At 38.4% G+C, this 25,171-nt stretch overlaps 1 protein-coding gene across 2 annotated transcripts in view; it reads right to left on the minus strand.

Annotated features, from left to right (window-relative positions):
• PCCA (propionyl-CoA carboxylase subunit alpha) overlaps window positions 1–25,171 on the minus strand; it is a 263,757-nt gene that overhangs the window by 61,689 nt on the left and 176,897 nt on the right. For both annotated transcript variants that reach the window (XM_052705911.1, XM_052705910.1), the window contains exon 20: window positions 4,481–4,579. In XM_052705911.1, the coding sequence (XP_052561871.1) occupies window positions 4,481–4,579 (99 nt within the window). The remainder of the gene's footprint in view (window positions 1–4,480; window positions 4,580–25,171) is intronic.

Below are 25,171 nucleotides of genomic sequence, written 5' to 3' on the forward strand. Positions count from 1 at the left end.
GTTCCACAAGGTTGTTGTTCATGTGAGGGAATAAAACAAGATGTTCTGCTCTGAGGAAAACCAGCTTATTCTCTTCTTTTCTCCCATTGCCTCCTCAGGGATAGAGATCTAGTATACACAGTTTCTCCTACAGGCATAGGGCCCACTGATACACAGCTTTCTTTTGCAAAGTAGAAGGATACAACAGTCCTCACTGACTCCAAATATCCCAGCTCTCTGACCTCCAGCCATTGTTACTTTCCAGAATACCATTCTGAAACACTGCTTTTCTCTCCAGTTTCTGTCCAAGCTCTTACAGTTATTTTCCACAATTTGACACCCTCTTTTCAGCTCCTCCTTCACAGAAATCAGTGTTCATTTGTTCTCTACACATTGCTTGAAAGGATATACCACGTTTGAATAGAATCTAGATATGCATTTTAAATCAAATAAGAACCAATCCCTTCAAATCTGAATCCTCAGGAAGACACAGTATAACCACATAGAATCACAAAAGCACTTCAATTGGAGGGAACACACAAAGGATTCACCCTCCATGCAATGAACAGGCAGACCTGCAGCTAGATCAGGTTGCTCAGAGCCCCATCCAGCCTGACCTTGAAAGTCTCCAGGGACAGGGCATACACCACTTCTATGGGCAACCTGTTCCAGTGCCTCATCACTCCCACTGTGAAAAACTTTTTCCTTATATCCAATCTAAATCTCTCTTTTTTTAGTTTGAAACCATTTTCCCTTATCCTATTAGAGCAGAACTTGCTAAAGAGTCTGACCCTTTCCTTCTTACAGTCCTACTTCAGATACTTAAAGGCTGCTTTCAGGTCACCTTGGAGCCTTCTATTCTCCAGACTGAACAGCCCCAGGGCCCATTCTTGTAGAAAAGGTGCTACATCCCTTAGATCATTTTTGTGGCTCTCCTGTGGACATGCTCCAAGAAGTCCACACATCTCCTGTAGTGAGGATTCCACATGTGGACGCAGTGCTCCAGGTGAGGCCTCGCCAGCACAGAGTAGAGGGGCAGCATCACCTCCCTCATGCTGCTGGCCATGCTGCTTTTGATGCAGCCTAGGATACAGCTGGCCGCCTGGGCTGTGAGGGCACATCACTGGCTCATGTCCAGCTTACCATTCACCAGTACCCCAACTCCTTTTGGTGGGGCTATGCTCTATCATTACACCCCCCAGCTTGTGCTGATACTAGGGGATGCCTGTACATGCCTATAGACACTTCCCTGAATTTCAACAAAGTCAGATTTCTAAATTCACAGTATCTCAGTTTAATGCGTAATATCTTTGGAAAAATATATGGGAAATATTTCAGCAAAGTATTTCTGCACACAAAAATTTAATTTCCTTGGTGCACAAAATCTTACCCTTCACAATGTATTTAATTCAGCCTCCTCAAATGAGAGATGTTCTAGTCAAAAGTGGTGAAAATGATGACACACTGATATCAGCTGAGGAATTACTAAAAGTAACAACAACAAAAAAACAACAACAGTGATGGAATCTGCAAGCTTCAAGAAATTCTGTGGGGTCTGGCCCTGACGCTCGCCCCTAGAGACCGTATCTGAGTAGCCTCTTGCTCCAGTGATCCAAAGTTTTCATCATTTCATCACCTTCTATAGCATCCTACGGTTTCACAGTAATCCAAATCAGCGCTAAGGTTTGAAAGCCCTTATCCTGTAAGAAAACAGACCCTGGGTCCCTCTATCATCTGGGGAGCTGGCCAGGCACTCCGCAGTGCCCATCTGTGACATGCAGATGGGCTTCCCAGCAAAGGAAACAAAAGCACAAGCAGGGGCTGCCACACATCCTAGCTGTGCCCTGATATGCCCTAGAGAGGCTGCAAGTAGAGCACACACTTCTCCTTAGGCTCTCAGATTTATTCCCAGGACTCCTAGTCTAGAAACAGCTTTAGAAAACCTGCATTTTAAAGTCATAGGTTTTCTTAAACTTCACTGTTAGTGCTGTGCTTTGCTTTTAATGCACACTTTAGCATGAGAGTGGAAATACAGGAGCATGCTTAATTACTTATTTTTAAATGTGCAACAGATACGCAACAATTTGAATGTCTAGACTATAATTTACATAAATACATTTTAAACCAAAACATTTTAAAATTATTTGTTTCCTGCTTTTACACTTAAGTACTTTGCTGGACTGGGGTCAGACTACAGGAACGAACCGAAGGTGCATAAATCAATCCTTCAAAGAAATGTAACGTTCATAAAGACTGTACTTGGTTGAACAAATTTAGAAGAATGAAACCAACTATGAAGAGAAATTAGACTGGCTGAAAATTAATAAAGCACAGCTGGAATTATTCGATTCATCCATATTTGTTGCTTAAATGGCTCTAGGGCTAAGTCTTGCTGAAAGAAGATACTTGAAGACTCAAGGGTCAATTGCTTTTGGAGACAAATTGACCTACAGGAATACACTTGTCTAATTTGGTTCCTGCAGTGGGGCAAGTCCAAAGAAATATCTAACAAAAAAAACAACTTAGATTCCAGTTCCTATAATTTTACATACATACGATAAAAGGTTAATAATAACTCTTAAACTACTGCGATTCTTTACTAAAAGCAAAGGCTTACATGATAACATTGAGAAAGCTACAAAATATGCGCTTATTTCACAGAATCACAGAAACCAAGGTTGAAAAAGACCAACAAGATCACCCAGTCCAACCATCCACCCATCAACAATAGTTCTCACTGAACCATGTCCTTCAACACAACATTCATTTCACATTCTGTTGGACAAACATGTGCAGCCAGTTCATTGCATGTTGTTACAGCCAGCCCTGCTGAATTTCATACAATTTGGTCATACTTGGGCTGCACAAGTAACACTGTTGCTTGCTCAGCTCCTGGAAGAAAGCTTATTAAGATCTAACCATCATTAATTCTTAAACTGATTTTATGTGCCAATTCAAATATTTCACTTCTAGTCAACTATTCTTAACTATTATTAACCACTCAGAGGGTGGTGACACACTGGAACAGGTTGTCCAAGGAGGTTGTGGATGCTCCACCCCTGGAGGCATTCAAGGCCAGGCTGGATGCGGCTCTGGGCAGCCTGGTCTGGTGGTTGGCAACCCTGCACACAGCAGGGGGGTTGAAACTAGATGATCACTGTCATCTTTTTCAACCCAGGCTGTTCTATCATTTCATGATACTCAGCTTGCAGTGGGGCCTTCTAAATGCAGGTATCCATTCTAAATACGTTCTTCTCCTAAGCAGATTTTATATGTTTAAATATTGGTATAATTTCCTCTTAGTGATCAGGGATTTACTTTGCAAAACAGCAGCAGAATGGACCAGTATTAAAATACAAAAAATAAACTGTATAATACTTTTTCTTTTTTAGATACACAAGCCTTGAAGTTGGCAGTAATCAACCAAGAAATCTGCATGCAGTGAAGATTTCACACTCACAGCCCATAGGGGCACACACAGTCACAGAACCATAGGGGTTGGAAGGGATTTCTAGAGATCATCTAGTCCAGCCCTTCTCACTAAGAACAGTCCTTGGAAGATACGACCTTTTTTTGTTTTTTCCATCTTAGAGTCTTTCAGTCACAGAAAAAATAACATTTCCATTTCGGTGACATACAAGGGCTGAAAATGAAAACAAATGCAAGTACTTCACTGTAATTGATCAGAAATCTGATCTCCGTATTACTGATTAATGTATGTAAAACAGGCAATTGTTGTATGCAGAAAAAAAATACTTTAATGATTCCAGAAGGTTGGTTTTTGTTTCATTTTTTCCCTTTTCACTATTTCCAGGATCAGCAGAATTTATAAATAAATGATTTCTCAACAAGTACATGAATTTTAATTGGTGTTATTCTCCCCAAATCTACAAGACAGTTAAAAGCATAGCCTTTTGTGTGAAGTTGTTTCCAAACGCATTAGCGGTCAGAAGGAAAGAAAGTATGTCTACGTTATAATCTTCAGATTTTCCTTTTCTTCAAACCATACAGGTTTTGGATGCTTTCTGCATTTTTCCTAAATCATGGAACTAATAGTGTTAAATAAAGGCTTATCATAAAAGCATGTCACATGGAAGATGCACTGTCCCATGACATTCAACCTGCAAAGGTCGAAAAGTGGAAAAAACACGTGATCCCAAGATGAGAAGGAGAAAACTTCCACTGCCATACCCCACCTTTTTGTAAACAGTAATTCCAGCCACCTAGGAAAAAGATACTAGGAAACTGGAGTAAATTTCTAGAATAAGCAACTTCTAATTAGATGGAAGATGTTTGAAACTCCAAGTGAGGAACTCTAAGAGAAGCTCATTTCACTGAAGGTCTGAATGCATTCAAAACTCAAAGACTCCATTATTCACACAGCATAGCATAATTTTTATGATATGGAAAGTTTAGACCCCACGTATCAACATTTTTGCATCTAGAGGCAAGAATCTAAAAGTTAGTTCAGCTGCACAGATAAAGGGGATGGTAAATTTACCTGTACAGTCCTCTGAGTGCCATCGATGGTGACAGACAACAAGGGTAGAGCCAGGTTCCACTCGCTGGTCACATTCAGTTTCATCCCATCAACTTCCACCTGTTGTGACACCAAACAAGGCTGTTACTATAAAGACAGACAGAAAACTGATCTCAAGTTCATTACTGCATACAAAGCAGCGACCATTTTAAAACAGATGGCTCCCAAACAACCTGTCATGTTTACTGCTTCTGCCATAAAAGACAGGGTCCAACAACAGAGTCTTCTAGCTATCTCTGGGGAGAGGTGAAGGACCCGTGAACAGCTGCCTCCAAGTAGCAAGGTTTCAAGTGATTTCCAGCAAGTAACAAACAGCCATCCAACTTTTAAACCTATCTGGACATGCTACATTTACTGCAATTAGACAAGTAATGCATATAAATTCCAGTGACACCTTGCAACCCACACAACAGGGCTTGCATATAATATTCTCTCCAAGGACCAAGGGAAGAACTTCTCCTATGCTTCTAATGAAGGGTTTTGCATTGTTATCTTAATTAATATGAGGCAGTAATTAATTCTTTGGTGTTTTGTCTCAAAAGTCTAGAAAAACTTTGCAAATTCTGTCATGTTTTTTCTCAATATACAGCTGATCAGAGGAATGAATTTCTGACTTGAATATCAATATGATTATACGAGTAGCAATTTCCAAAAAAAAAACCAAAAAAACCCCATGATCTTAATACAAGAACATTTCTGTGTAAAAATTCCTGAGTTCTGGAGGAAGTATAGGCACACTTGTATATCACAGAGAAGATGTAATGACATTTCCCTTGTTCTTCCACTGAATAATATGCACGTAACTCATTCAACGCTATACAAGCCTCAGAGAAAGAGATGGATTATAAAAAAAAATATATATTACTATGAATGGAATAAAAAAATTACTGATTAATATCTGTGGCATGTTTTGAATGTCAGCATGCTATCAGATGTTGGTAAATAATATTTCATTTAGAAGATTTCCTATAAATAGAAGAAAAAATATGGTTGGCCGATTTCCCTCCTCTCTCAAAATCTCAGAATATTTGCAATCCCTGAATTGCACACAAAACTGATAACGACACAAAATATTGCATACATTCTCAACAAACTACAATGAAATGACTGCATCTGGAATAAAATTGAGCCCACATTTTGTGAAACAAAACTTATAAAACCTTCTCTTTTAGATCTCAGACTAATCATTATTTCATCTTACAATGAGAACAGGCAACTGCAATCTTAGCGTAGCTTAAAAGAAATCCATAGCAGCAAAGTGCAGAGGAGCAATATGTAATTCAATATATTTTTTTTTTTCAGCTAAGGAAAAAAAAATCTAGCTTAAAAATCCTCTAATTTTATAGACTTGAGTTCAGAGCATAAAATCTGACTTATAGTGATACAATCTACTCAATTCCTGGAGGCTTTAGCTAAAAATAAAGTTACATGCACAGAACATGAAGAAAAACAAGTCATTTACAATGGTTCAGCAACAGGCCAGATTAGCTGGCATGCTTCAAGTACTTTACACTGCTCCAGTGATGCAAAACAGCCATAAACCTGACTTGAGTTAAACCAGACCTGCAGCTGGTTTGCATTCCCAGAGCACAGAAAAGCAGCTGGAAAGCACCAGTGGATCCAGCTCACTCATTCCCAGCAAACCTGAATCAGCAAATACTGCCTTTATTGGGAACAGCGATCTGAAAAAGTCTGGAGAAAAGCAAATCTGGTGCTCTGCCTCAACAACCTTTGATTAGCAACTGAACTCTGCTAAAACAATTACTCAAAAAGCTATCTGTTACTATCACTGTAACAAAGAAAGACCGTCTGCATTGGAACCGGGCCTGAAAATATCATTTGCCACGTTTCTCCTAGGGAGGAAGAGAGATGCTATAAAAGCATACCAGACTAGGCCACCAAAAGGGTTCAGCTGTACACCATGCTTTTTGCACTGCAGGATTATCTATAATCTTACTGAAGGGTGTTCCAGTGACAAGATATAACTCAGTATCTCCACTCCAAACTCAATTTAATAATTCTCTCTTTCACCACTGTTCAGAAAAAAAACAAAAGTGTGTCACAGCAGTAAATGATTTGCTTAAAATCCCTTACAAAGGTCTATACAAGTCTAGACATCATTGATTCCAGATTAAATTAGTATGAAGGAATTTCTGGTGGAAATCTCCCTAAAGAACAGATGCTAAAGTTAAAGCCTACAGCAAGTCTAAAGAAACTGGCACTTTAGGAAAACAAGCATACAACATATTGCCTTGCCTATGTTTTCTCCATTCAAGAAAGAATAAAGGGTTAGAAGGAAAAAAGGAAGAAAAAGTATTATCTGAACCAATGCTTGCCTCAGTAAACTGCAGCAGTCTTCTCAGAGCATAGAGCTACATGCTCTTAGGCAGCTGCTTTCATCTGCTAATAATGAATAAATGTGGCATGGTAGTGGTGAAAATATATATCTTTATATATTTAATAGTATTGTTTGTCCCTGTGTAAGGGCAAAAAAGATAAAAGCAGCCACAGTCCTCCTTTACAAGTATTTTGAAGTCAGAAGTCTCTGTATATGAGGGCCTCAGAAAAAAGAATGGTAATAAACACTGTCAGAGAAGTCACACAGCTTACTCTACGGTCACAACTTGCAGAATTTCACTGCTATGCACCTGAACCAGTAGCAGCCCCTTCAATTCTTGTGGACTGAGTTCCTGATGTTCCTGATGTAAGCATAACACTTAACCAATAGTGCAAAGAGCTGCAAAGCATAAACTGCATTCCGTTTCCTTTAAATAACATCATTTGTCATTCTATATGCGTGTCAGGCAATTAGAGGAGGCAGCACAAGCCTGAGTGTTATAGCCCTGTTAATTTACTAATGCAGAGTCTCACATACATCTGGCACATGTCACTTCTTCTCTCCTGGAAATGAAGGTGGTTTTCCAGGAGACTGGAGGGCAGCTCGAGCAGTTGTTTCCTGCCCGATGCTGACCTGCATTATGCCTGTAGATCTTCATGTCAGCCTTGAGTCGGACTAACTTAAAACTTGTCTCTGAGAACAATGTTGAATTCAACTTTAACTTGATGCTTTTGGCCTAATTTCTGGTCTATAGTGTCCTGTCTGATGATGCCTACTGGAAGTACTGGACATATGTGGCAGAAGGACTGCAGAGATGGCCTCTGAGCACTGTCCCATGTCAAAGCAGAGCCAGCTCCAGATACTTCAAAAGGGACCTGCTGTTGGCCATCACCAATGGAGAGCTCTCTCCTCCTTCTTGTATATGCTTTTTCCCCCATTGTTTAGCCTATATTTGCTAGTGGCAAAGGATCTGATTGATTACCCATAAAGCATTCAATTTTTTTAAGATCACAACACGGAAGAAACGATGGAGTGCACCTTTGACAAGTAGTTGGCACAGTCAACACTGTAGGGCACCACTGTCATCCACAAAGTCTACAGCAGCCAGAGAAATGAGCAAATGGGAGCTTATTGAAGTTTAAGAGAAGTTATTAAGTCCACCACATGGTGAAAAGAATCTCTTGTAATGATACAGACTGGGACTTGACTGGCTGGGGAACAGCTTTGTAAAAAAAGGACCAGGAGATCTGAGCAGACATGAGAGCTGGACATAAATAAGGCAGCAGCATGCCCTGAAGATAAAAATGTCTAGCAGCATCCTGCTCTGTTGGTAGACAGAAGTGATTATTTCCCTCTACTCAATATTCATAAGATCACATTTAGATACTGGATCCAAAAGAAAGACAGTGATTTTGCTAATAAATTACACAAAGTTCCCATTAGCCCATTCCTCTTGCCCGCCTAGGTCCCACTGGGTGGCAGCACTGCCCTTAACTGTATAGAACAGTTCCAACCGTTTTATGTTATCTCTTAACATTTATGACCATGCACTTCCATTATCTCCTCCAGATCAGCGATAAAATTGTCAAATGGGAATGGTATCAAGATAGACCCCAGCAGTGCTCTACTTTCTGATGACCTCTGAGGACAGCACAAACCATGAAGCACGACCCAGTGAGCCTGACCACTCAATCGGTTTTTCACCCATCTTGATGTGCAAGATGGTGTCAAAAGACTGGTTAAAATCAAGTTAAACAACACTTGCTGCTCTCTGCTAGTCCACAAATCCAGTCAATTTACCAAGGCAGTCAGGTGGATTAACTCCTGGTAAATTAATGCTTACAATTCCTTATGCTTATAATTCCTTCTTGGTATGCCCAAAAATGTGCTTCGATAGGATTCACTTCATGATCTTTCCAGAGACCAATGTAAGGCTGACCAAGGTGCTATTCCCTGGGTTTTGCTTTTGGCCTTTTCTGAAGATTGATACAACACTCACTTTTCTCCAGTCACGAGATACTTTCCACAGCCTCCATGCCCTTTCAAAGACAGTGAAGTCTTGCCATTACATCCATGAGTTCTCTCAGTTTGTCTGGTGTAGTTGGTCTGGTCACATGGACTGCCATGGGTTAAACTCCCTCAATAACCAGCTTAATCTGCATCTACCACCAGTTGTTCTCCTCCTTGAATTCTTTCAATAAATCACAGAGGTCTAGAAGACCTTGCTGGTGAAGAATGAAGCCAAGAAATCATCAGGTATGTTCGGCTTACCCATGACTGCTGTTACTAAATCACTTGCCATGTAAAGTTGCTTTAAGCCTGGAAATAGAGTCTTTCAAATAAAAAGCTGAACTCATTGATTCCTTTATGACAGCATATCTTTGATTCAAATTAACTGGCTGCTTTAGATTGCACTATATCTTGTAATTGTTGACAAAAATATACTCACATCACATTAACAGGGACTGATCTTTTTTCTTTTTTTTTTTTTTAATGTGACTGTAAGGGTAGTTAGTTTTACTTTTGAAGTGGTTGTCCAGATGCTTTCAAAAGGAAGTTAAAATATGAGTTTCAACCTCATTAAAAAGGTCTCTTTTTTTAAAACAAACTTTTCTTTTGTTCATATCAGTACTTACTTTTAAAAAAGACCCCAAGAGAGAGTTCCAGTCTATAGATCACTCGTCCTGAAAGAAGCTCTGTTAACTATTTATAGATCATGTCCTTTTGTGCCAAACTAGATCAAGCAATTTATTCAGTGCATGACTGCAGGAGAGAAACTCATTTGCTCTAAGTGTCATCAAGGCAGTCTTTTACCTGCTATGAACAAGACCAGAAATCTGAATTGCTGGGCTTTCATTTCAAATGCACATTTTGACATCGTGTGGGGTGCCATCATTTCTTTCAAAATTTCAAAGTATTAAGCACATTCATAGAAGACACAGTCCATAATCACAAGAATAGCAAATAGCCCATAACCACTAGAATAAAGCAAACACGTGCACGCATTCAAATTATCTCTCTTTGCTTTAAAGTAGCACATACAGATGCAAATTACCATTAGCTGCTTTGGTTTATCTCACTTTAGAAGTAGAAGCATGTCAGCCTAGAGACAAGGAGAGGAGCACACAACAGATATCAGCTTCTCAGATTAACAACAACATTATCAAACAAAACAAAATTAGAGAAGCAATGGCCTTCATCACCCCTAATCAGCAAATGCTTTCTTCTACACTTCACCAGGGAAGACATCCTCTCTGTAAAACCTAGAGCTGTACACAGCAAAAAACACTCCACCGTGGCAAATACTTTGCTTCACTACTTCAGTTTTCTTTGTAGAGTCATTGCTAAGATGATGTCTCATATCTGTAACCCGCCCAAGCCTTCTAAAATTAAGAAAAAAAACCAGAAAGCAAACAAAAAAAATTTAAAAATACAGCAATAAAAGAAATCAGCTGTTAGGAAATAATCTAAATTTGACGGCAACAGCTTCAGGCACAAAAACCACATCTGGTTTGGGGAATATGTGCATTTGTTGCTATAGGTCCAAAGTAGAAGAGAAGAAAGACTTGCTTTGCTTTTCTTGTTGCTCTATGACAAATGCCCTAGCACCAACGTAGGTATAAGAATTGTTCTGAGACGGACAGAAAATGGTGCAAGTGGTTCAAAACAGTACTGCTACTTTCCTGTACACATTGGGATCTTTCAAGTTTGCATTGCAATCCAGTTTTCCTTGATTGACAGGATAACGTGCTGGGAATATTCTCCTTTACTTTCTTGAAAGGGTCTAGCATTGAAGCCAATGGTAGAATCTGGGTAATTAAAAGCATTATGTTGGAACTGAAAAATACACTGGTAAAATAAATATTTACAAGGTAGACGATGCTGTTTTAGGAGCTTTGGACTCATAAGTCATGCCTACATACTGAAATCACTAAGCGAGCCTGATTCCTAGATGACCTTCTGCTGCAGTTTCCATTTTTCTTCCTGTTCAGAGGCACAAAGGTATCCCACTCCGCAATGTATAAAATCATACCACAGTGTCACCACAAAATATGACAGTCTAAAATTCGTTCCATCATTTCAGACAAACAATATATTTTGAAACTATTGCCTTTTAACTTGGGGAGAGGGGTGCAAATCAATATTGGCCACTGAGAAACTCCCAGTATCACTACCACAGTGTTTTAGAAAGATAACATCACAGAATATATATTAGGAAGATCTCTTAAACAACAACTAAAATTAAAGGGGACAAGCAGACCTGCACACACATCCCCAGCATTAAAAAATATCAATTCCTACTGGCTTGTTTTCTATCTCCTTTCTAGACTGAGGATTTTGCATTAGATAGACTTTCATGTCTGGTCTAAATGAATCATACCACAGCAACCTGAAGAGCATTTGAAATCATAAGAACTATGTCCATCAACTGAGCAAGAGTATTCTACTTCATTCACAACTTGATAGAGGAATCCAATAAAATCAGCAGGCTCCAAAACAGCCAACGAGAAAGAAAAAACACTTTATATTGTATTTGGAAGTTGTATTGCTCCTTAATTTTGTTACACAGAGTAGGTGACTACATTTCCCATTCTACTACCATGGCAGCAAGGCTATCTTCTCTTCGGATTAGTAAAGGGTTAGAATAAGCAATAGTAAAACAAGTGCCTTTGATTTGACATTGTGTAGTGACAAGAAGAAAGTACAATGGGTATGGATTTCATCCAGCAGTTCCAACCTGCTGCTCTCAGCTGTCACAACAGGACAAAGGTCAGAAGTAGTGCTTAGGATATCCCCAGCACAAGGTTATTCACCATATAAACTAAAAGCTTTACATGCAAAATACCTGCTGCTGCTACATATCTTCTCCAAATTGCCCATTATGTGCTTCAAGACAATATGCAATTACTTCTATAGCCAAACCTGCTTTATATCATATGCAATCCAATGCATTCCCTTATTCAAACTTCCAATGGGGCACATTAATTCACTGGATTAAGGAAAAAGTGTGACAATGGATAGATTAGTTATATGGCTTCTTATTCAAATATTTTCTTACTTACAGACAGAAGACAAAAAAGCAACTTTAATTTTTGAAATAAAAATAAGGACTGGGGAAGAGGAGGCTAGATGCAATAACAAATCTTTAAAACTACTTCCACTGTTTCATTTATTTCCAATTTTAATAACTTTAAAATCAGAGTATTTGATGACTTTCAAATCTAGTCAAAAGTAACATCAGATGCTTACCACAACCCTTCTGTCAATGCCTGCTCCCCAAATAAGTACTTGAATCATCTCTCCTGGGTATGTTTGGCCATTACCAGGACAAGAATTCACATTTTTATCAAACTCACCAGCCAACTTGCAGGGAAAAAAAAAGAACTGTAAGGAATTACCAGAAGTAATAGAAGGCATAGCTACCGGTGAGCCCTTCCTCTAGCTTTTAAAATAGGTCCAGAAAAGGAAACAAGAATGACATGGCTCCACAGGTATCAGTGATAAACAGAAAAGAGAGGAACACTTGCCTGTGCACAAGGCAAAAAAGGAAAAGCTGAAGCAGCTGGGAGAAGTTGAGATATCAGAAGAGCCATAAGTCAATCACACCGAAGAGGAAACACTAAAAAAGTTTTGCAGCATTTCCATAAGCTGAACAAATGGTATAGCAATCTAAAACAGATGTTTACATCTAATGCTGTTTACCTTACCACTTAATGGGATCACACTGTTTATGTTAAACTGATAGTCATGAATTCACTGAAAAGGCAGAAAAGTATGACGGTGAATAGACATCTCTTTGAATTCTCCATTTTCCCATAGTTTCAGCTATGCACATTCAAAGAGGTGTCAGGGATTTGCTACTGACTTTTACCAGGGTAAATTCAAATTCACTGTGCTAATAGCATAGTTCAATGTTTTCTTCAGAAAGACCACAAACATTACATTCTATTTCTATTTGATGTGTTGGGTTGAGTAATTCTAATTATGTTTTTAGCACATAAAAGTTGATATGGAAACTGTTCCACAAGTTGTTTGGAACATTCAATTTTCCAATCTACGTAAAACGTAGGGGAAAAAGTGAAGTGCACACCCTGAAATAATTTGGCATTAGAGACAAATTACTGACATCCTCTAGCATTAAACAAAGATAATTTCCTCACCAGAGAAACCTCATGGAGTGATTACAATATTGTAACTACAAAACTGCAGTCAGCACCTGCTAAATAACCTTTGTATATTAATTGTCTGTAAATATTCAGACTTTTGGCAAATCAAATATACCTATTTTTTAACAGTAGTCAACAAAGATTGAAAAAGTTTTGGACTGTCGTAAATGAAAGACTTGTCACTCTTTAAGTCAAATATTTACTGCAAAAATGAGTAATTCTGGAGATACCTATTTAGAAGAAAATGCACAAAGAATACAAAGCAATAATGTTATCCAAGTCTTGGGCAGCAAAGAAAAAGGCATTTTGATATTACTGTGTATTGCTTTCATCTTTTAAATACCAAGAGAAATGCATGTATTTATTTTTGAAGGTTTTGTTGCAAAATGCTTTTTTTTTTTTCACATAAACGTATCATAAATCTTTTTATAAATACACTTTGGGAGCTTTCAGAAACTCTATTAATATTTCTTGTTTGTAATTACTATCTTAATTTTTCTAGGATACTTTTCTGAAACTTTGAAAGACAAAACACAATGTAAGAGACATCATTTCACATTCTCCAGTGCAGCCACAAAACAGAAGTGGAATTCCAAAGATGAGAAGATGTGGGAAGTTTAACTATGGATCATAACGCTTCAAAGCCTTAACAGTCCCGAGAGACAGTAACATTTTCCTACTTTCCCTAGCACTTCAAACAAAGGTCCAATTCCTGACCCCCATAACCGTGGCCAGACTCCATCTCACATGCACTGAAAAATCATGCTATGTGGCACATAGAGACCTTCATACACTCACTGCACAAGTAATCTACTATCCTATTTAAAACATTCTCCCCTCTGCCAGGGGGATCATTGCTCTCAGAGCAGTAACCAGTCCACACCACTTGACCAGGGACTATAAAGACAGTATGTATTTAGGGTGCAAAAACAATTGGTGCCTACCTCTGGGGCTATGCTACAGGGAAGCAATCAGCCTATCTTCTGAATTCAAAGTATGAAATTCATTCTCCCTCATTAAGAAGCAAAACTTAATTTTAACACTTAACACAAAGTAGTTGGAAGTGTCACAGAGACTGGAAGGTCCTAGGCAAAAGGGCACATTAAGGATGGTTCTCTGTACGAGACTGTATTCCAAAACAGGAGAAAATGTAACTACACAAGGTGCTCTTTGGAGAAATAGGGCTTTCAGCAATCTGCACCTGAAACCCAAAGCATCAACGCAGTTCACATGGGAAATCTAGGAGACGGTACATCAAGCAAAACAAAATCAAAGCAAAACCAAAACAAAAATGGGTAAGACGTCCCCCATTATTTTTAGAGATTTAAGGGACTTTGCAATTATGTCAACAGGATATCAATGCAAATATATCAACAAGAAATGTAATCCAAGTACAAATTCATGTAAAACGGAATATGAAGTGTTTTAAAAGCTAAACATTTTCAAAGGAAATCCACAATAAGATGAGGGAAAAAAAAATGGGGAAAAAAGAAGGTAAATTAAAAAAAAACAACAACCAAGAGTGAAGAAAACTGAGCTTGACATTCAAGAAAGAGTCAAAACAGCTAATATAACCCCACAGAAGAAGAGCAAGGGACAAAATCTCAGACAGGGAAATTACAGTGCCTGTATAAACGGGGACCCTACGTAGAAAGGCATATTAATGAAGCTAAATTCATGCATTAAAAATCAAACATATTCTAAGCGGAAGAGAGAGGACTATTAAAAAACCCTTGTATAATTGTTTATAAATAATTCAAGGCCTCATTATTCAAAAGAAGGTGACAAATGAGGACAGTACAGAAAGAGCAACAAGGACAGAAGGGGGGCTTGAATATACTGTTACACAAAATAGCAAAAAGTTGAAAGGGTCAGCGTTCAAATGATTAGCAACAGGCCTACCTAATACCACACCAGCACAGTTGCTTCCTGTCTAAAATGACCTCCAAGACACTACCTCGTCCAATGCTTTGACTTTCAGCTAGACTTTGGCAGAGGACAGGCAGGAATAGCAACGATGAGCTGAAAATTTCCAAAATGTGTTATTATTGTGGCTCTTGACTGATGTAAGAAATGAGAGGGAATTGAGGGGAAAAATTACGATGAATCAGGAAGTATTCGGGCTCAGTGAATAACCTGTGTGAACCACTGCCTCCTTCACCTGGGCTTCTTCTATTAGCTATGTGATAAATGCCTGTTTTCTATTAGCTATGTGATAAAAAAAAAAAAGACAATCATCCCTTCAGAACTTCCCCAACTGCCTTTCCCAAGTGCACGAATAAAGATGTTTTCCAAGACTACTGCCCTTCTATGAGGGACTGGAACGACCCTAAGAGCAGAGAAACAGGATTTGGGCTCCTTTGCTTTCTTTACAAGGTGGAATGCAGCAAAGAGCTATCAGGAAACAAAATAATACCCTACTCCTAAATCTTGCAAACAGATCCTTATGACATAGCAGTGTGTCAGCCTTATGCACATTTTCAGAAGGCACGCTTCTTTGCCAAACTTACTATTCCTAGCTATAAGCTTCATCAATTAATGAGCTAACAGTTCGTTAAACAAGCACTTAACCGAGTGCTGCACATACAAGGGTCAGCAGACCCCTGAATGGATGGCTTAAATATTTAAAATAAAATTGTTATCTGGAGCTGAACAACACTGAATGATGCTAGCATGGCATTTATAATTTCTTGTGAAAGAATCCAATAAGCTTTTGTGAATGTCATTGTCAGAACAGTACATGGTACTGCAAGAGCTATTAGGAAGATACTTCTTGGAAATGAATGATAGCACAAATCATGAACAAGCCTGAGTTTTCATACAGACATTAAATACATGCCATTTTCAACTTGCTACTACTTGCACCTCCCATAACAATTATTCTCAATTTCTTTTCATCTGTCCCATAAAAAATGATTGCTTCTGCTTTACTTAATCCTCCACTTACATCAACTCTATTGTTCACTTCCTTCCCTTTCATCTTCTCCACATTAATTCCCCACATTGCTTTTGATCTAGCTTTTTTGTTTCCTTTTTCTCCCTACAGGTTCTTCCTGATGAAGAATTTACAGCCATAATGTTCATTTGACGTGCATGGTGATATTTTATTGATTTGCTACTCTATCTATTAGTTTTGTATAATGAATGGCATTATACAAAACACAAGATGGGTTGCATATACCTATATATTGGATCTTAAAAATCAGTTTAACTGAACTTCAAAAATACTCCACTTCATTGGTAAATATTCATATTTAATTATAAGTGGAGCAGCATATGTAAAGAGCAGCCTACGAAAACAAACATTTCCTCCTCACAGTCCAAAGAATTCCTCTTTGCCATAGTGGCAAGCGAAGTTAATAGAATAATTGCAATTTTCACTGCTGCTAAATAAGAAATAGAACCTGTCCAAAGGTTGTTGTGTTGTTGTAACAGATGCCCACAGAAACAAATGCATGTTATTTGTGCCCCTTCAAAAAGGATGGTCCTTTTAGAACTAGAAAGACAGTAAGAAGCAGAGCAGCTGATTTTAGCCAATACAAACTATAAACTGTATTTTAAATACATGCTATATTTAGCTTCTAAGGGAAAAACGAAAAGTATTCAGTTTGGGCAATTCTTAAAACTTAGCACTGAATAAAAGCATGTTTTTTTGTTGATAATTTAACAGCCATACCTCAGTACAAGAACCCCTCAGAAAATGATATTACTTCCCATATTTTCTGTATTTTCCTTACCGTAATATCATAAAATCTAAGCTGAACGTTGTACTTACTCAGCTGTATCAAAACCAGTCACTGAACAAAATCTCTGAGCAGTCTCAGGAGTAAAAACCAGAGCTGAGGCACCTTTTATTTCAGCTTCATTCAAACAACGTCTCATGCCTTTCTAGTCAGTAGATGTTAGACTTGGACATACTGGAAAAAGTCTCCAATGGAGAGGCATCAAGGCAATGAAGAGATGGAATCAACTCTTGTTTCAGGAGAGGCTAAGAGCTGGAACTGCTCAGCCTGGAGGAGGCTCAGGAGGGATTTCATCAAGGTCTGTAAATACCCAGATAGAGGCTGCAAAGACGGAGCCAAGCCCTGCTCAGTGGTATCCAGTGCCAGGACAGGAGGCCCTGGGCACAGACTGTATCCCCGGAGGCTCCCCCTGAACACCAGGAGCAGTGCTGCGCTGTGCGGGTGCCGGAGCACTGGCAGCACTGGCACAGGCTGGCAGAGGCTGTGGGGTCTCCTCCCTGCAGCTCTCCAGAACCGCCTGGCCGTGGGCCTGGGCACCCTGCTCTGGGTGGTGCTGCTGGAGCAGGGGCTGGGACACGGGGACACAGAGGGACACAGAGGGCCCTGCCTGCCTCAGCCAGACTGGGGTTCTGGGATTTCTTTGCATGGAATACTTTAGTATCTCTGAGCTATTATCTTTCGTTCAGAATTAACAAATAAGGATAACAATCCTTTAGTGTAAACGAAGTTTACAAAAAAGCCTATTTTTTTCTGCTCTTAAGAAAATCTATAAAACTACAAAAAGCCTTTTCTCTCTACCCTTCCATACCAATTTTATAAGCAATCATATTCAATTACTAACAGCTTTAAAGACTGACACAAATACACACCTCTGTCAGATCACAGGTGAAGTATCTAAGAAAGGTCAAAATACCCAGAGCAATCAACGAGACCAGCTGTCAGAGCCTTAAACATAATGAAATGCTAAAATTCTATCACTGAATCTTTTATAACTACACAATGATGATTAAAAAAAAAAAAAGATGTATTTTTGGTATGAATTTTCTAATCAGCGTCAAAACATTTTTGGCACGCTCCTGAATAATAATTTTATGAAAACAGAATTCTAATGGTCTCATACTGTGACAACACATCCCACGAACTAGAACACCTATCATTTGGGCTTGCTGTTAACTCCTGTTCTCTACAGTGAGAGATCTCTGCTTCTTCACCAGAAGTAGTTTAAAACCTGAGATTTTTTAAGAAGTTAAGGAAGCTCTCCATTTTGCATCACAGCATCTATTGACTAGAAAAATAATGAAAGCTTGTTAACATACATCTAAAATGTAATTATCTGGCTGTGCACTGATCTTCACTGTGGGGAGCTTCCTTGTTATAACCACAACAAAGGTGGTATCTAATCACAGACATAGCAAGTAGGACTGGGAAAAATGAATATTCACAATTATATGATTGATGACAAGAAACTTTCAGAATTCCCTGTGTTTGATGAACTTTCTATCCAAGAAGCCGCCAACTCTGACATTAAGTTTACAGGTCTTGTTTGTTTGTTAATAATTTCAATATCAGATCACTGAGCAGCTCTGCATGTCTGTTTATAGGAACCTTTCTGTCCATGAAGTCGATGTTGTACAAATAGAATTAGCTTTGATGCTGTTAAGACTGAGGCTCTGAGCGTTCATATTTTCTGATATAGAAAATTTCAGCCACCTCACAATGGAAACTTTCAATACATTTCTTTCTCTGCACAGACAGATAATGTAAAACTAACAGAAACCTATTTTTTAAAATTCTGTGATTCTTTTTAAGATAACAAGCCATCATACACTTCCTTAAAAAAAAAAAAAACCACACAACTTAGATACCTTAGTATTACATTTTGTATCCAATATGTGCCTTTTTTTTTCTTCTTTATACATTTTTTTTTCCAGACAAAAGATGACAGAGCTGTATTATAAGTGATAAAAACTGAATATACTTTTGCTATAGACATATATCCTGAATCTCCACTCTTGCTGAAGGCATTAGTGCTGTTAATAAAGTTCAAAATTGCTGAATCTTCCCTGCCATTATGTTATGCAGAAAAGAACCTTATGTCTTCAGCAGCAGAGAAAAACTGAATAAAGCAACTCAACTAGGCAGAAAATAAGGATTTGAAGTACCTTATTTACATTCCATCTGTTACACCTAACTGTGAATTAGGAGAAGATTAAAATGAAGCCACAGCAATAGAAGTCCTGGTTTCACTACTTTAATTTCATCTGTTGTCATGAGTTTGATCAATAAGGAAAAGGAAACGATTTGGAATTAATTGATCCTTCCATACAATTCCAAACAGCATGTCACAACCACAGAATGGCTCAGGTTGGAAGAGACCTCAAGGATCATGAATCTCCAACCCCTCACATTTACTCCACCAACTTCCCCATTTACTACTAGACCAGCATGTCAAACCACATATCCCTAAAAGCTCCATTTATTTATTATTTTTTTTTAGGTACATTCTTCTTAATTATAACCCCACAAGGAAAATTTATGTTTTATTCAGTTTGCTCAACATAGGAGCTGTAATACATCCAAACTGTCTAGAGCTGAGACCTGGATCAACAAGTGTCAGCTTGGACATAAGCTATCATCAGTTAGTTCCATTTCAAGTTTAGGCAGCTGAACAACTGCAGCAGTTTTAGAAGAAAGCATTTTTGAGTTTTGTGAGTTTTTGTCAGAATTCAAGCAACAAAAAGGACAGTAAAGACACAGTATCATTATTATTTAAGAGTAAATTTTCACTCAATTTCCCAAATCTATTGGAAATAAAATAGTAATTTCTTTCATATTGACAGTTACAATACAACTTGAAATGAGTGACTTTGCCAGCTCTCTGCAGCACACGAGTAGATGCTTCTAGTTATTGTCAGGTTTCCAAAGACTGATTTGCCTGAATGCAGCCCCAGCACAGTTCTGCTCCCCCTAACCCAGCTTCTCTGTGCACAGTCCTTGCGCCTGAAAGATCTGCATGGTCTCGATGTGAAAAAATCACAGAAAAAGAAGATTTCTCTCCACAACAAGGTATTATTTGTGCTATGACCGTGCTATTTATGCAGGTGTTGCTGCTGTATCAGTAAGAATACACATTCCCTCAAAAAAAGTTTCCACTACTCAATAATTTTAGTGTGGTATCCTTCAACCCAAACCAGGCAAAGCAGCCTTTCTGATCTGGCATGGCATGAACCATGCTTTTTGGGCAGGGCTGCCTGCTGGTAGGCTCCCTAATGCAAAAAGCTAGCAGCGGTTGATACAGATTCACTACAGTTTCAGTTCAAGATGAATCTCCAGTGAACTTTCCTGAAATTTCCAAAGTGGCAGCACAGAGAGTCAGAGGAAGACTTTAAAAAGATGGTGGCACAGGCACTTTTTAGCTAAGGCCTCATACACGCTTTTTGACATGTATTTTGATGCACTCTGGAAGGAAATAGCTCATTTCTGCAGAGAGAGGCCTTGGGCAGGCTTTTTCAACATGATAAGCAGGCTTCTGATCTGTGAAGAAGCACATGTCAGACACTCAGCAGCTCCACAGCAAGAAGAGAAATCTTGGTATCTTTTTTCACCAATCAGCAATTAATGGCCAATTAAAGAACCCTAAGTACTTTCTCATGCAAGTAAATCACAGATTCTCTATTAACAGAAAAATGGATAACAAGACTAAAGTTTTTGTTATATCACTGGTGTTGCCAGAAAAATGATCCCTTGAGTGGAAGACGTATTCCAACCACTACTATTAGTAGTCTAACAAGAATTTTTTTATATTTGAATGCCTATAATAAAAAAGGAGATTATCATTGCTATTTTAGAGAAAGATGCCTTATACTGGAAAGCAAGCATGCGACTTAAGGTAGAATTCTTACAGCACTGAAGCTCAAGGTTATCAAAACCCAAGAAATTCACACAAAATATATTTGCTCAGAAAGTCCAAAAAGTGCAAAAAAAATCCCCAAACCCAACACATTTCTCTCTGACAGAGAGATTTAAGATGCTACAAAACAGAAATGCTATGCTATATATTGCTGTGTGTTAAAATAAGATTAAACAGAATGCGTAAATTTATGGGAATGTATGCATTTACCTACATACAAAATCTGAAGATAAATACAAGTCCACATATCTATGTAAAAATTATACAAGAAACTTGGATATACAATAGTGGCAGAAACAGAATAATCCCCACCCCCCTTCTTTTCAAATCACATAGTACAAGAAAAATCAAATCACTTCATATTTAAATGAAACCAGACAGTTCCATCATATCCTAATGGTCACCACATCATGAAATTGAAACCATTCCTTAGAAGTGTTTTGCTGTACAAAAGCCATATTATTCCTTCAAATCAAACAGTGTAAGCCAAGGTGGCTACCTGCATAGGTAAAGCTCATCCACAAAAATGTGCACTATAGACTCTTACAGAAGCTATATGTAGAACCTTCCCTGCATGTTTGTTTTTTGCAGGAAAATGATGAAGTTTTCATAAATAATACTTATGTGAAAAGTATCACAGTGCTTTAACTTTAACTTTCACATTTACAGTGTCTTTAAAACCTGGAATTGAAAAAATTGTGTTTTGTCTTCCTTTAATTAACAGATTTAAAAGTAATTTCAATTCAGTTAAATGAATGTTTATTTTTTTGCTTAAGCCAAATGAGTATTTAAATCCTTTGGTGGGACAAGATAACAGATTTTAGCAGGGTATTGGCATTATAGGAATCACCAAAAGTACACAGGGCAAAGTGGAGGAATATATCAAGAAACCTGTTGGGGAAGATGACAAATAATATTAAAAAAATTGCTGGAGATAAAGGGTACTGTACAAGTGAAGGGCTCAGGCATCTCTTTTCTTTCAATGTTAATTAATCTTCTACATGCTTTGCACAGATTGGTTTTTAATGCCATCATATAATGAAAAAGAATTAACATAGTAAGATATTCTCAGAGATTATCCCAGCTCATTAAGCTGAATCTAACTTCTAATATTTCCACTGTTTCTCATACTTTTCATTTACTCTTCAGACATTTCTGAGACTTGAGACCAAGTTGCAGAATTTGCATTCAGATTTTTTCCAATCCCAGCACCTGTGACAGGTACCACTGACACAGGTTCAGATTTGGAGTACCGTGATAAAAAAAAAAGGACGCCAGCAAAAAATTACAGCCAAAGAATAAAAAGACCAGCATAAATCCACAGAAAGTTCCATCCAAATTCAACAAAGCAGTTAAACGTTCAAACTGACTCAAAATTCCAAAGTTGTAACGTCAAATGCCCTTCCTAATGCCATTTTCAAAAACATTTCCAACCTATTCTGGAAAATATTGCTCATGCTGAACTTTCTGGAGCACACCCTCGGCTATAGAAACGGTTTCTGTTGTGAATAGAGGTTCGGGAGGGAGTTGTTCAATGCATTTAACAGATCACACTCAGCAATGCTCCTAAAAGCATTGATTCTTCAAGTCATTTAGCACTTTAGTGACAGTTTCAAGCACATTTTTACAAACGAAAAGCACATTTTGTGAATTGGGATTTATGACAAATTACAATAAGACAAGTATTCTGCAGGTGAGCCTGAGCAACTTGAAAATCACCTTTGGTTCATTGTGGGTTATTGCCATATCGCACACACAGGCCAAAGAGTTTTGATCTCATCACGAACTTTGGCTGGTTGGATGGACGGATGGACTGATGTGACAATGACCACCCCTTATTTCAGGCATGTCCAAACTGTAGCCCACAGCCCTCGTGAGGCCCAGCACTGCTAGCTGTCCCTTCCCTGCACCACCACGGCGGCTGCTCTGCCCCATCGCTCAGCAACAACCAAACCATCAGTGAGCTATTAACACTGTTCAAGCTGAAACCAGAGCACAGGAGGGGGTGTAGTGCAGTGCTGACTCAAGTTATGGCAAATAATTGTTTGCATTTTGATATGCTGGCTGAACACTGTCCTGTGAACAGTGAAAAACATGCAGCCGGGCATTCTGTTGTGATAAAGGAATTTGAGAACAGGTTTCAAGATTGCTGGAAAAATTATCAATTTTTTTGTATATTTGCAACTCTGTTTTCATTTAACATAAATACATGTTTCACATGGAAAGTACAGAGTTGCGGCCAGATATTTAACCCAAAAATCAGATCATATCATCAGAAAAAATGGTTCTTGCTTCACACCTCACTTGCATCATCACTCGCGGCAGTACACACAGAATAACAGAAAGGCCAGGGTTGGAAGGGACCTCAAGGATCATGAACCTCCAACCCCCCTGCCACATGCAGGACCACCAACCTCCACGTTTAATGCTAAACCAGGCTGCCCAGGGCCCCATCCAACCTGGCCTTGAACACCTCCAGGGACGGGGCATCCACAATCTCTCTGGGCAGCCTGTTCCAGCACCTCACCACTCTCTGGGTAAAGAATTTCCCACATTTGTGAACAACTGCTGTCAAGGATGAAGTAGGTGAACAGTAAAATTTCATTAAAAATATCTGATGAGCAGTTGAAAACTCATTAAGAATTACAATCACTGCCATCAAACCAGACTGATGCATCAGTTTCACAAAAACAAGGTTGCATCTCCCACTAGTTTTATGGTTTTGTCACTCTTTTTTATTGTTTTAATAAAAATATTGAAAACTAAGTTTTGCTACTTATGTACGATAATTATATTATTTTATATAATATAATAATTATTATTGTTTTATGATATACTTTAAATTTGGAGGTCTGCTCCAAATGTAATGCCTCCTGTTTTATTATGTTGGTGGTATGGCAGTGGAGGTTGAACCTCTGTTTTATCTAAGAAGTTGCTGCTGTCTTGTTCAAGGGCAGTATATATCCTGGCTCTCAGTTTTCCAGGATATAGACACTCAATCAATACCCATTTCTTCAAATAATTGCTTATTTTCTTTATAAAAATTGTTATTTTTTAAACAAATAGACAAACAAAAAAGCCTTCATTCTTGCATAGCGCCTGTTATATTGATTGGCCATCAGAGAAGTTTTTCTTTAATTACAAAACTAACATAAAAGTTAGTATATTACCCAAAAGTACGTTTACAATAAATTAATAATATTCAAAGCCCACTACCACAAAAATAAAGATGCCACTTTAACCATATGCATTTTTCATTAAACTATTTCTCCCCTCCCTTATCAGCCATGGGAAGATATTAAATTAAAATGGGATAAACTGCATTCAAGCTAGTCTGCTAGCATGAAACAGCTGGGCTGCTCCAACAGTGACAAAGAGGTCACTCTGTGAAAATACACAGTGATTACAGCAATAAAGGAAACAGCTGATAGAGGTTAGCTGGTGGAAACAAGAGGGCAGTCGCAACAGAAAGACAAGGTTGGAAGGAAGACAGAAGGAGCATGGGAGGAGCGGGGGAAGAGCCTGCCAAAAGGCATGGGTCTGGGACACAGCTACGAGCCAAGGGGAAGGGAAGAGCCTTCGTGCAAAAGCTGTCCAGCACTTCACATCATTCTACTGTGTTTTCACGTCCTTACAACTCAGAGGAACACTGACTGTTTGGACAGAACAGTCATTTAGAAATGATTTCAAAAAAGGGAAATTCCAGAAAGAAATATTTAGCCATTCCTGATGTGGAAGAATACATCTTTGGTCACATTACTAAATTCTATTGATTTTTCTATGATAGGCTGTAGTATTGTTGGAATTCCAGCTTTACTGTCCTCATGAAAACATCCCAACATTGGACAAGCCCTGTGCATTTCATACAAGTCCAACCCATTCACAGACCACTCCACAGCTACATTTCTAGAAGAAACTTCACATATTTTACACATGCTAGTGTGGGACTGAACGTGGCTTGGGGCTAAAGAATGAAGAGTACATAAACTGACTGCATTTAGAAAGTATGGTTTCAAAGATTTGGAAGTACCTCTGAAAAAATTGGACAGAAGCAGAGACAAAAGTCTGCAGGCAGCTTATTTAACCACAAAACAGATCTCCCTCTCCAGGTGCTCTCCTCATTCACTGCCTCTTGACATTTCAGTAACAGCTGAAACAAAGGTCTACACAGACTATGGAAAATACCAAGAGCTGGCCTGTATCATACACTGAACAGTGAAGGAATTCTGCATTCAGTCACACACCTGGCATCTGGCATTCTTTAAATCGGAGTGATTTTGGAACATCAATACCATTCTTGGAAATAAAGACTGGTACATACAACGTTACCTGAAATAAAAAGTGATTCTAGGTTTACGGAGCTACAGGTCTATCTCAGTTTTCAGTTGGTTTCTTTTCATTGTATATTCTTGAGATCTGTACATTTTCTCTGGAAAATGAAATAATCCACTGGCAGTGGATTATGACTACTAAAATCAGTTTCCTTTTTATTCT

Source organism: Tympanuchus pallidicinctus, unplaced genomic scaffold (assembly GCF_026119805.1).
Source record: "Tympanuchus pallidicinctus isolate F22 unplaced genomic scaffold, pur_lepc_1.0 scaffold6, whole genome shotgun sequence".
Classification (NCBI taxonomy): Eukaryota; Metazoa; Chordata; class Aves; order Galliformes; family Phasianidae; genus Tympanuchus; species Tympanuchus pallidicinctus.